The 12,530-nt window shown below is 54.0% G+C and overlaps 1 protein-coding gene across 2 annotated transcripts in view; it reads left to right on the forward strand.

The window, feature by feature from the left end:
• Positions 1 to 12,524, forward strand: part of bves (popeye domain cAMP effector bves) — a 21,947-nt gene extending 9,423 nt beyond the window's left edge. The window contains exons 1-8 of one of the 2 annotated variants that reach the window (XM_037226714.1): positions 3,980 to 4,128; positions 7,459 to 7,650; positions 8,316 to 8,552; positions 9,020 to 9,177; positions 9,629 to 9,731; positions 10,355 to 10,495; positions 10,894 to 11,032; positions 11,789 to 12,524. In XM_037226714.1, the coding sequence (XP_037082609.1) occupies positions 7,495 to 7,650; positions 8,316 to 8,552; positions 9,020 to 9,177; positions 9,629 to 9,731; positions 10,355 to 10,495; positions 10,894 to 11,032; positions 11,789 to 11,856 (1,002 nt within the window). In that variant the 5' untranslated portion in view covers positions 3,980 to 4,128; positions 7,459 to 7,494 and the 3' untranslated portion in view covers positions 11,857 to 12,524. Of the gene's footprint in view, positions 1 to 3,979; positions 4,129 to 7,458; positions 7,651 to 8,315; positions 8,553 to 9,019; positions 9,178 to 9,628; positions 9,732 to 10,354; positions 10,496 to 10,893; positions 11,033 to 11,788 lie in introns of those variants that run through there. The other variant, XM_037226704.1, reaches the window with a different exon arrangement.
• Positions 12,525 to 12,530: the final 6 nt, after the last annotated feature.

The raw sequence follows: 12,530 nt of genomic DNA on the forward strand, positions 1-12,530 counted from the left end.
CTGGATAGAACGTTTTATCGCAAAAAGTCAAAAGACAAACATTCAAAAGAAATAAAAAAGATAGGGAAAGAGGTCGAATCGTGAAAAGTTGGAAGACTAAAGGTCCACGGGGATAGAAGGCGAGTGAGATCCGCCGGTAAAACGCGGACATGGATTAAAGTCAGCATGGACGAAAGTAAAAATGTAAGCTCCATTTCTACTTGACTTGAGCTGGAGCCAGGGCTACGAGCTAAAAGCAAACAGTGAACTAAGGAACTACGAAATCCTATAATTTTAGGTATACCTAGGCAGACCAGGCATTGGCCTTGTGGTTCGTCTCAACCGCAACCTTTGCTCATACGAAATCGTTAAATGCACTATACTGCGGTGTACTTTTGTAGTAAAATATACACAACGTTTGCCTTGAGATGATCCGGTATAAGCCTAAACAGGTGTCTAAATATTGTGAAAATCTGAGTATCTCATCGACAAAGTGGGAGCATGGAGGAAAATCGTGATCAGGTCAAGGTCGGTTCAGTCCGGTTCCGTCTGGTTTCGTATGGTTCCGTCTGGTTTCGTAGGTTCCGTCTGGGCTCGTTTGGTCCCGTCTGGGCTCGTTTGGTCCCGTCTTGACCCGTCCGGTTCCGATCGACCACCTCCGGTGATGTCCGATCCCGCCTGATCGCGTCCGGTGGCGTGTGGTCCCGCCCGGTGACGTCCGGTTCGGTCCGCCCCCGTCCCATCTGGTCCCATCTGGTCTCGTCTGGTTGCATCCTATCAGGTCCTATCTCGCCTGTTCTTGTCAGGTCCCTCTGGTGTGATTTGGTCCTGTATGGTCCCGCTCGCTCCCGCTCATTCCCATCCAGTCCCATCCAGTCCTGCCCAGTCCCATCCGGTCCCGTCCAGTCCCATCTGTCTCTCTCATAGCTGCTGCTCTATTTACCTCTCATAACATGCATTAAATCCTGATGACTTTTCCGAATGAAATCGTTTTCACTAGTGTTTTTGTTAGTGTTTTTAATTATCGAAGTTCACCTTTATCCCCGTCGATGTTTTGCCTTTCGGCTTAATCCGTCCGACTTTTATCTCTTTTGACTTCTTCCGATTCCACCTTTGTCCCCGCCGACTCATATCTCTTTCGACTTTTTGTCGTTCGACTTCTTCATTCGACTTGACGTCCGGGACCCCCGGTGGCCGAACGAGGCGCATGATATCGGGTTCGGCCGGCAGCTGAGCTCTGGCTGCTCAGTCAGCTTCCTATGATGTCAGCCGGCGCTTGGCCGTAACCCTCACTGGCGTCTGGCACGGAAGAGATGATAATTTCCCCCGCAGAGCGCATGTTTAAGCGATAGCAGCTTCAAGTCCACTCTCACCTTCGTACCCAGTGCTTTCACGCCACGAGTTTTCGGTGATCCCAAACTCTTATCGGGTTCTCCAAATGTTCGCGTCGGACCTGGTCATACCAATGCTTATGTTCAACAACAAATGGATCATGCTGTTGAAATTGTGAAAACTTCTTTGCAACGGCTTAAGGCTATTGCTGTTTTAATCTGGGCGTAATTTTGGGTTAACTGCAAGGGCGCAGCCATGGTTTTCTTAAGGATGGGTCCGGTGCTCAGTGGCCACGCATCACGATTGTAATTTTCTGTCGGCAGCCATCTTTGGTGAAAAACGAAGATTAAAATCCTAATGACAGGTCCTGGCTCCCGAGTGGCCCTTTGACTGCGCCTCTGTGTATATGCACAGATACACTAGTATCAACAAAAGGCGCAGCGGGCCGACTACCGACCACCGATTTCCACTGCGGCTCATGCAGCGGGCACCGAATCGCAGCTCGCGCGCGCCGGGGCCGACCGCCGCTCCTCCAAACGCCCCTCCCCTAGTGCCGGGTGCCTGACGCAATCTGGGGTGGCGGGCGGGGCCGAGAAGGGGCAGCTGTTGACAACGGGCGTGACTGGGATGAGATAAACCCGCTCGGGCGTCCTGACCGCACTACTTACAGACATATGATGCGACCATAAGAGCTGCTTGAGCGTCACAACGACAATGGAACGACACCTGGAGGGATGTTTCATGGTAACTACCAAACGGAAGAGCACTGGCGTTTCTGTCAGTGATTCTATAGCGACCCATAAATGCATAGGGGAGCAGTCGAAAATGAATAGCTCCCTTGTTCGGCCAAAGTGATCCTCGGTCAAAGTGCTCAAAGTGCTTTGAAATGCTCCTTTGTCGGTCAAAGTGCTTTCCGTCGAAGAAAAGTCGCCCCGAAACGTATTGTGAAACCAACTGAGGGCCCACCATTTGCAACCCCTCCTTGCACAAAGAGCATGCATTGATGAAAGCGTGATGAATGCAATTTGCCCGCATCACGAGCAAGATATATTGTCGCAATATAAGAAAGCGGAGAACAACACAGGTAAGTGTGGTAAGCTGCAGCTATGGTAAGTGTGCCGATCTATTTGGCAAAAAGTGTCAAACAGAGGAATTAAGCACAGCGCCGACGAGTGTCAGATGTATTCCTCCAGAAACCACAACATGCACAGCATTCTGGAAGTGCTGAAAGCACGCCTTGCACATATGCACATCTAGCAGGACCACAGTGTCGACAAGTGCCGCTGCATTCGTCTGTATATACTCTAAGCCAAAGGAGAGCAGCACCAGTGTTGAAATGAACCAGTTACCAACAATGGGCTTATGCAGACCGAATAGCATTTAAAGCACTTGTGAGATTACAGTTGGCTCTCAAATTGGCATGAGTTGACTCAGATTCGACTCAGAATCACACCGAGATCACAAAGGAATCTATTTCCGTTGACCCGATGAAAATTAGGCTGATCTCGGAACTGACTCGGACTTCACCTGAAATTAAACACAAGTCTGGGACTCAGGAGTTCAAAATACGTCGGGTTAAATCACAAAAAACAGACATGTTTTTAGTTCCCCATCGTGAACGCATTTTTGGTTATTAGCGGCTTACGGGCAAACGCACTGTACTCTATACGTCAGGGATTCCATTTTTTTTTGGCGCCTCGGTGAGACGATCTTGACCACATTGTCCTGTCAGCTGTATGCCGCAGTACGTGTGTATACAGAGCGCCTATCCCAGTCGCTCGGTCCCGATGGTCAGAAGACTGCGTGACCCAGAGAGTGGCCGAGTTCTCCGGATGGGTCACCGAACCTGAAGTAGCCGCTGGGTACCGGCAGTCAGAAGACTACTCGGTGTCCCAGAGCAGGTCCGTGACCTCCGTATCGGTCACCGAACCGAAGGGACCGCGCGGTCCCGGTGGTCAGAGGACTACGTGACCCAGAGCGGGAGCGATCCCTCCTGATGTGTCACCGAACCGAAGTAGCCTTTCGGTCCCGGTGATCAGAGGACTGTTCGGTGACCACCCGGAACGAGGCCGTGCCCTCCAAATCGGTCACTGGACCGAAGGTGTCTTTGAAGGCAGCCCGTGCCTGTGAACCCGCTGAGCGTGCAACCTGAACTATCAAGATACAACGCTTATCCCGCGACTTCCCAATCGCTATTATCTCTTGGATGTCAGACGGTCGAAAAAAGCCCACCAACGTCACGTTTGAGTAAAAGAACCCCGCATACATTGTCGCGCTTTAGTCAGCTGCGCCACCGAAGAGGTAGACATCATTCGGCGTGCGGTATTGGAGCTACGGCTTAGCAGAAACCATCTACGAGACCAAAGTCTTCGTTCTTTGAAGAAGCGACCCTTCCCGCGTGACAAATGTACCGCCGATTTCGCCTTAAGAGGGCGCGGCAGACATGACCCAGCAGCGCTCTATCGCCTGCCACTGGGGTCGTTCAGGGCCGCCTACTGCCGTGGCAGGGCCGGGCGGCGGCGGCGGTGCCGGCGGCGGTAGCGGCGGCGGCGGCCCTCCGCCCGTCCCCAGAGCGCCAGCCTATCGATTGGCTGTTCACCGCCGGGGGTGGGGCGGCGGGTCGTCGGCGCGCGTCGCCGGAGGGCATTCGTCGAGGTCGACGAGCCGGCCGGACGCGGCGCCGGCGGCGGGAGCGTGTGCGCCCGCCTCCCGTCCTCTCGGAGGACTCGCGGTACGTGGGAAGGGGAAGAAGGTCGGCGCGGAAGGGCTGCGCGGCGCTGGAAGGCCTTGGCGGCAGGGTGAGCAACCTGTGACCAGGTGAGTTTCGTGGCCGGTGCCGCTGCTCGTACCTGTATCACGTTGGCAGATGTCCTCGAGGAAATTATGGCATCGTCGGACGATCGTTTGTTTGCTGGATTACTCTGTCTACATGCGCTGGTACCTGCTAGAGAAAGATAATAAAATAATGGTACCGAATTTTGACTTTGCTAGGCAATGAACATGTGCGCATAGGGGCATGTGCGCGCTATGTGTAAACCACAAGCTCTCCAGATTTTCACAGGAATGTAATGTCCATGTGAGTTCTCACGAATTGAACTCTAGAATAAGTTCGCGATCCCCACACACCTCAGCAGATGCATCGCCTCCTCCGTCTGAGTTTGCTGGGCCAGGCCGCGTCTCACTGCTCGCCGCTCAATACATGTATGGCACGTGCCTCACTCGCGGACCTTGGCAGTGGACGTAATTAAGACATCTTGAGCTCCAGGCCTCGGCACAAGGACTCAAATGAGCTTCGGCAGCAGGAACATATGTTACAAACGGCATAAAACTTAGTTGCTTGTGCTGTCGAAAGCATCATCTAAAATACTGAACACGAAAGGCTGGATCGTGGACTAGGGAACCGTGGACTCTTCTGTATACGTTCTCGGAGGTCTGAGTGTAAGCAGACATAGCTGCTAAATTTCCCTTCTCCTTCTGATTCCTTCTGGCCTTTGATCCAATGACGAGCCCACTATCAGACGACAAATACATGGGGTGGGGTGAAGAGTGACGCCCCTTCCCCTCGCTACCGCAGAGAGACACCGACAACAGACGCGTTGAAAGCGCCGCCCACTGTCCGGGTTAGATCACCGTGCCTGTACGGTGATCTAGCCCGGTGATCATCTGCGGTGCAAGTCCTCAAACGCTAAAACGATAGCACGGCCGTCTATCAGCGTCACATTCCCAGACGACACGTCCCCGCTGCCCCCTGACTGACCGTGAGACGCGGTGGGTGCACTCAGAGCACATAAGGTGCATGAAGGCGGCGTGCGGATCGGTGGAAGGGTGGACAGATCCATCCTCCCCTTTCGGCGGCTTACGGAGTGAGAGGTGGAGCGACCCAATGCACAACAACCGCGAGGAAGTAAGTCCCGGTGTGAAAGCGGGCTCAAGGGAGCAGCAGAAAACGTGCACCAAGAAGGCAGGGAAGGAGCTGAAGAAGAGGATCATCGAAGGTTCGAGGACGGAGCGAATGACCACGGCGGGACAGAGCAGAGGGACGCACAGGACTTACGGAGCGACAAAAAAAAAACAGTACGGAGAAACGAGAAAATGTGACCCGAAGCGGGACCGGGAGCCGGTACCTCGGCAGGAAGCTGCGGCCGGCCAACACTTGAGTACGTTCAGCTCAGAAGCCAGTAACCCCCCTCGCGTCCCGGCTGGCACCAGTACGGCTGTCGCCGTTGTGCCCCGTTTTTAGCGTCATTGGTCGTGCTCATGACAGGCTGTTCTCTCCTCGCGTAGAGCAGCGTGGTGAACTATAGGTAACGATGCATAGGTTAGCCTTGCGTAAACGCGCTCATTGCTGGGAGCCGCGATTGTTTTGGTGGTGTCGTTCATAGGTAAAGCGCTCTTGTATACCTGCATGTATGTATGTCCGTTACAGGCAATGGTGGTTTTTCGATTTAGTCTCTCGTTATATGTAATAAAGCAAAATGCAAGCGTGAGTTTGAATGATGGACTACCTGATATAGATTATATAGTCAGCTGCTTACTATAATCTGGCTTAAAAATATAAAAATATGAGTATACAAAATGGGACTGTGTATACTAAGCGTACATGCAGCATGTGTTTTGCGTTTTTTTTACGTAATGATGAGCTTTGCTTCCGTCCTAAGCAAGCAGAGCTCAGAAAACAAGCGCTTCTTTGAATAAGAAGTATCTGTCGTTATTACCAATCGGTATTTATCACACAGTCTGCTTTTGAAAACACAAAGACACTCGAGTGAATTTTTCAAGTATAAGGTATGGAAAAGTAAACAAGCAGGCCCAGGTGATTACAATAGCGATGCCAGACAAAGCAATCAAGGTCAGCCGCATATATCGCTGATGTCTATGACAGCATGCCTGTGAGCTGAATAAGGGCTCGACTCTTCACCGCCCAACAAAGTGCACACCTTGGCGCTGCGTTATCACATCAGATTGCTGACGTTCTGATCGCTGATAACCAGCCACCGGTTTTGGATCGCTCGTGACCAACACGGCGTTTAGATCGGCCACTGCTCCATCGCCAATACAGAGCCTTGTCTCCCGTTGTCAGCTCTCACCCGAGCACGCACGCGCGCAGGTGCGGGCCGCACGCCCGCTCCCAGCGACCAGGACTTACATCGCCGCAGGAGCACTTCGTCCCGAAAGGAGCGACGGTGAACGAGATAATTGGCAGGACCGGCGGCTAGTGTACTTCCACCCAGGGTCAGGGTGGCGGCGGTTTGTGACTGAGTCACTCCGAGCTCCGAGCTCTTTGCTCTGCTCGCCGACTTGGCGGAAGGCATCGATTTTTGTCGATACCGAGTGTCGTCCTCGTGGAATGAGCCACCGGTTCGTGTAGCTGAGTGCCACTCACTGTCCGCCGTCAAGCGTGCCGTGAGGGACGTGAGCGACCGAGCGGAGATTCGAGATGCGGTGATCTTGTGGCTGATGCCGATTCATACTCGCATGTCGTTTTTATCTTTGCACGTCTGTAGTGTTTTTAGTCGTGCACGTTGTGTTCTACTACTTCTGAGAGTAATCGTGCACCTGTTTTTGCATTTGACTCTATAGGCATCAGGCGATTAACTGTTCTATCTTGCTTTGACGTCGCTCAATTACTGGACGCAAATCCGGAAGTGATTTGATGAATGTATTTTAGATCAAATACACACATATGCACATCCATATTGTTTTAAAAACCAGTGAGCCAGGCCAGCTGGTTACGACTCGAGTCACTCATCGAGCGTGAATCTATGCGCATGTAGGTAGGTGTAATCAATATACGTGTGCGCTGGGTAAACGAAGTAGTCAGATGTTCTCTTCATTTATCGGTAGTTCTCGTTTTCTTTTGCTGTTAAGGAAAGGCACAAATGCACGGCCGTTACGTTCATCGATGCGCCCTATATAAGAACACAGCTCAAATCGCTATTCTCGATGAATGAACGCGGAGTGCACGCGGATCGCAACGGATGATAGCTGTACTGTACACAACAGAACCAAACCCAGCATTGTCCATGACCCCTACGCCTGCAAACACATCTGGTGCTGGTCTCTGCCCCAGCCTGCAACCTGAGCTAGTCTCTGGGGAGTCGGAACACTCCCGGAAGCGGGCCCCTCAAAGCAGTGCCTCTCTTTCAGCCCCCCGGGAGTGTCGTCACGGCGCCGCGGTCCGCCATGTCCGCGCTGCCCCCGTCGGACGTCACCGCCGTGACGGGCTGGCGCAACGTGTCCGGCGAGCCGAACGACACGCTCACCACGCTCCAGCCGCCAGACGCGGCTGGGTACGTCATCTGCCCGAGCTACCTTCCGCTCAACCACGTGTACTTCCAGGTCAGTGCGCTCTGCTGTGGAGCGACGTTCGTCTTCAAATCGCCGCGGGTTTAGCGGGATGATGCAAGTGCGACCACGGGTCTTGCGAGCGACGGCGATGAGCACGTCTTCAGTAAACCGTAGCGAAGTGTCAGTGAGCCACAGCCGTCAGCCCGCGAACCAGAACAACAGCGCCAGGCTGCCGTTTCGCTTGACCACACCGGCGACTACTCGGTATGCCGAAAGGCCTCGCGCCCCCGGCAGATGGACGGCTGGTCCCACCTTGCAGTGCCATGGCGCGTTGCGACAGACGGCACGGCACGGCCGCTGGACGTCCGGTTCATGAGCGCTGCGTGGCAACCCGGGGCTCAGGCAGGGGCTCACACCCATCGGAGCATCAACGGACTCTCATACATTGATGGACTGTGGTGATCGTTTTGGATAGGATTGTTGGTAGCAGGCTTTGTACATGCCTGCGTAGGTGATCTTGTAACGAGTAATTTAATCGCTCGAAGTCAAGTTTGCTAACCATGCATGACTGCTGAATATGCCGGGATCGCGGAAGTCTGTCGCTCGAAGCTGGTCGGACCCATCGAACAAACAACAAAGTTCAGCGAAGCGAGCAATGGTACTCGGCATGCGACCACATTCCGCGTGCTGACGCTGGTTCCGCGCCGTCCCGCCAGGTGGCCAACTTCTTCCTGTTCCTGTCGTACCTGGCGCCGCCCGGTCTGGGAGGGCTGCTGTACCTGCGCTCCACCCTGGCCATCGGGCTGTTCTTCCTCGCCATGTGGGGTTACGTGGTCCTCTGCGCTCTGGACACGTTCCTCTGGAACTTCGTCTGCATGTGGATCAACCTGGGACACGTCGGCTACCTGCTCTGGACGCTGCGGCCGATCCGCTTCGACAAGGACATGGAGCAGGTGGGGCGCTGCGGCGCGGCTTCTGTGGACGCCAGCGCAGCTCGGCCAGCCAGGTGTGTGTGAGGTCGTGAAGAATGCCGCGTCGATGCCGGCCAGTCAGCTCCACGGCTTCGACTCCCCGATGAAGCGCTTGCGTGTTGATGTGTTGTGCCAGTTCAAGTGAGTCCTGAGCTTATTTAGATAGCGCGTTTCAAAAAGCGCAAGATAGATGCTGCGAATTTAGGTTTATCTTAAATGTACCACAACCATGGACCATTGACGTACAAAGCACCATGGATCTTTAATATACAAAAAGAAACGTGAACTATTAAGATACAAAACTCCATTGACCATCTCTATACAAAAATGAACCCGCAGCATGCTAAAATCCCACACAATACACCCTCCCATGACTCTGCCATCGTACAGTGCGTGCGTGTTCCCTCAGCCGCCCCCGCCGACGCCCGTGACGACCCCCCGTTCGGCAGGTGTATTCGGCCATGTTCCGGTCGCTGAATGTCAGCCGGCGGCAGTTCCAGAGGGTGCTGAGCTGCATGCGTGGCGTGCGCTCCGTCAGCTTTCAGGAAATGCTGATCCAGGAGCACGTGACCAGGGTGGACAGTCTGACCCTGGTGCTGTCCGGACGGTGGGTCCTAGCCCATCCCGTCGTATGCTGGCTCCCCGGAGTTGCTCGGCTCTGGTCGACAGACTCCAGCGCTACCTACTGTAGTACGGCTTTCTAAAACTTGACCGCTGGTGTTTCCATATGTGTTTGTTATTCCGTTCTTTTTTTGTATGCACTCTGAATGAGGATGTCTCTCTCATACTGTACTGCAAGTGGTACATTTACGGCCAAGCTGTATCCATTTGCGTCACGTCTTGTTGTTGTTTTTTTAACATTAAGTTCCGGATCTGCCGATCTCTGTGCAATGGTAGACACGCTCCTAATTGCCTGCTCTTGCGTGACGTTCAGAACTCGCATTTGGTCGGTATGATTGGATGACACCAGGCCACACTCCGCACCTGGTTAGAAGCCGCCGCGGGACTCGGTGTGCCACCCACAGTGACCTCCTGACCTGACCTGACCTGCGCCGCAGGTTCGTGGTGTCTCAAGGCGGTAAGGCGCTGCACGTGGTGGCTCCGGACCAGTTTCTAGACTCGCCCGAGTGGTTCTCGGTGCTCACCGACGACTTCTTCCAGGTCAGTTGGACAGACGTTGAGCCCAGGCTGATCACACTGCTTTCGCTTTGGAACTGGCCTGTCAGCACCACCGGTGCCATGACCGGTGAACCCGCATTGCTCGCCGTCCCGCATGATTGCATCGGCTTGCGTCGCTTGCGCATCGTGTGCATCGGTCAGTCAGTACACGAGTTTTGTGGAGGAAGCTTATTGAACAAAATGTCCCAAACCGCATACCAACGGAACTAAAACTGACTTGGAAACTGAAATGGACGACACCCAGGAAAATCGTTGGTGATAAAATGATGCTTCGTATTTCGTACGTCGTGGGTTATCTTGTCCTGACACGAGAATATCTCCCCTTGATTGTAACGCCCTCTGACACTATACTAAATAACGAATGCAAATCCGTTGAACCCAAAGCGACAGCATGGATTGCCATGAAGCTTGTATTTGAGTAAGAACAAAGGGCCAGACAACTGCACTCCTTGGTTCGGAAGCAGCACCTGGGAGTAGTGGATGTTGCCTCACCAGGTCGGGTGTCCCCCACTCATCCCCCGCACCACGTCAGTCAGGACCACTGACCGGCCCGGTTGACCTGGCCAAGGTCACCAGGTCAGGTCACCTGAGCTATCTGCTGCCAGGTCAGCATCACGGCCATCGAAGAGAGTCGCGTACTCGTCTGGCACAGAGACAAGCTCAAGTTGAGCATTATGGGCGAGCCGTTCCTGCAGGCCGTCTTCGATAACGTGCTTGGACGGGACGTAGTGCAAAAGCTGCTTCAGGTCAGTTTGTCAGGCTGGACGGCCCGGAGTCCACATGGGAACTCATTTCGAGGCCGGGAACGGCTTACAGTTTTCAAAACTTTCGACATCTTTTGGAACACCATGCCTGAAACGCATAGGTTTTGACTGCAATATCCCATGTTGAGGCGCAGAACAATCTATTTCAGTTAGCCCTGTCAAGCTGAGTTATGTACTATACTTTGCGGTTATCGCTGATAAAAGTCTGCTGGAACTTGGGATCTGAGATTCCAATTTTCTTTTAAGTTTCACGTCAGAGTTTAATGCATCCGTCAAACGAAAACTGCTGTGGAACTTGTGACCGATAACGGCGCATTCGACATTCACAAGCGTCGCTCCCGGCCGTGACTCAAACTAGAACCTCGTGCTGTCGCCGCCAGGTGGACAGGTCTTTCTCGCTGGGTGACTGTCCGTCAAACGGAGGCACACTCAACATCCTAGACCGGCACTCGGCCCTGATGCTGGTACAGCGGACGGACCAGGGCGCCGCTACCACCGCCTCTGACCAAACAGGCCAGGGTATGTGTCGCGCAGCACGCTACAGACTACAGACTACAGCTCGCGACAGCACGCTGCGGTATCGGGCGACGCAGGGTAAGAATGTTCCTGCAGGCAGGCGAGAACAAGGCAGCGCGATCCCGTGTGGTTCTGTCCCTCACGATGATGCCCCAGAATGTCCAAGGTACGTCCGGTCCACGCCCAGAATGGCCAAGGTCCGCCCAGTCGACGCCCGGACGGACCAGGGTGTGCTGGTCTCCAGCTGATTCCAGTCGATGTTGTCTCCTCCGGCGGCTGGCGTGACGTTTGTGTTCCAGTGGACGCGTGAGCTGCCGCGAGGCGCCATAGGTCTCAATGTGTGCATAGATGAACCCTAGACGACCCCCAGCTGTACAGCTTACCGGTGGTCATGACCCGAACTACGCGCATCGGACCGATTTACACTAGTAGAGACTACAGCGGCGATGATCTCAGCTGCCGAGCGCCCGGACGTATCGTTGTCAATCCCTTTCCTGCGTGCGACTTCACTGCAAGCCCCTGCCGTCTCAGTTCTCCTTCTTCGTTCGGGTTTTTTTTTTAGTTTCCTCTGGCGCAACCAGTCCCTGCGATCCCCCCGACGTGGTTCGCCAACGCTATCCCTGCAGCTCTCCGGCGTCCACCGCGGCAGCCAGTACCCCGTGATGTCACTGAGGCCTGCTGTGGTGCTGGGTGACGTCATAAAGCTCCGCAGCGCTGCGTGATGACGTCACTCGCCGCTGACGCTCGCTCGGTTTCCAGAGGCGGACGAGAGCGCTTGGCGGCTGGGTCCGATAGATGAGAACATGAAGGGCGGCACCAGGGTCTGAGTGGACGCCCAGCGTCTACTACTGGCTCGGCAGGGGACGGAGGAGGTCTGCAGGGCTGGCCCGCACGCGGATGTGGTAGCTCTGGTCAACATCAGCAGCATTTGACGCCCATCTCCGCTAAAAGCCTCCCGGGACATCAGCAGAGGCGTGGCCAGAAGGCAGTGATGAACGCCAAAGAAACGGGTGGAGTTGTGGAGAGCTTATCAGGCTGCTGCGGTGGGGATGACATTCATACAACTTCGAAGTTTTGTGAATGAAACGAGGGTGACGCACAGGGGCGTATGCACATACTGGGTCTCCGCATCCAATTTTACATATGCATTGGTATGTGGGCGAATATGTGAATTTTATGAAATTCTGGTTAAACACCTTCATATAAGTACATTAAGAGCACGCGACGTTGTTTTATGTCATGCAACAAATTTAGCGCGTCTGCGGCCCACCGGACTTGGTTATCAGCGAAAAGCTTTGAGTTGTGACCCTCCCATCGCGAAACCCTGCATACACCCCTGGTGACGCACAGCCACGTCTGGTTGAAGCTTTGCGGTTATTCTGTGCGACATGGCTTCCCTACCGAAAGAGTGAGGAAATGACGACAAAACATGACAGCGAAACCCTTGCAACGAACCTCCTTACAGGAAACCCATCGCATAGAACATCCATGACGCCAAGAT

This window comes from Pollicipes pollicipes, unplaced genomic scaffold (assembly GCF_011947565.3).
Source record: "Pollicipes pollicipes isolate AB1234 unplaced genomic scaffold, Ppol_2.1 Scaffold_2555;HRSCAF=2994_pilon_pilon_pilon, whole genome shotgun sequence".
Classification (NCBI taxonomy): Eukaryota; Metazoa; Arthropoda; class Thecostraca; order Pollicipedomorpha; family Pollicipedidae; genus Pollicipes; species Pollicipes pollicipes.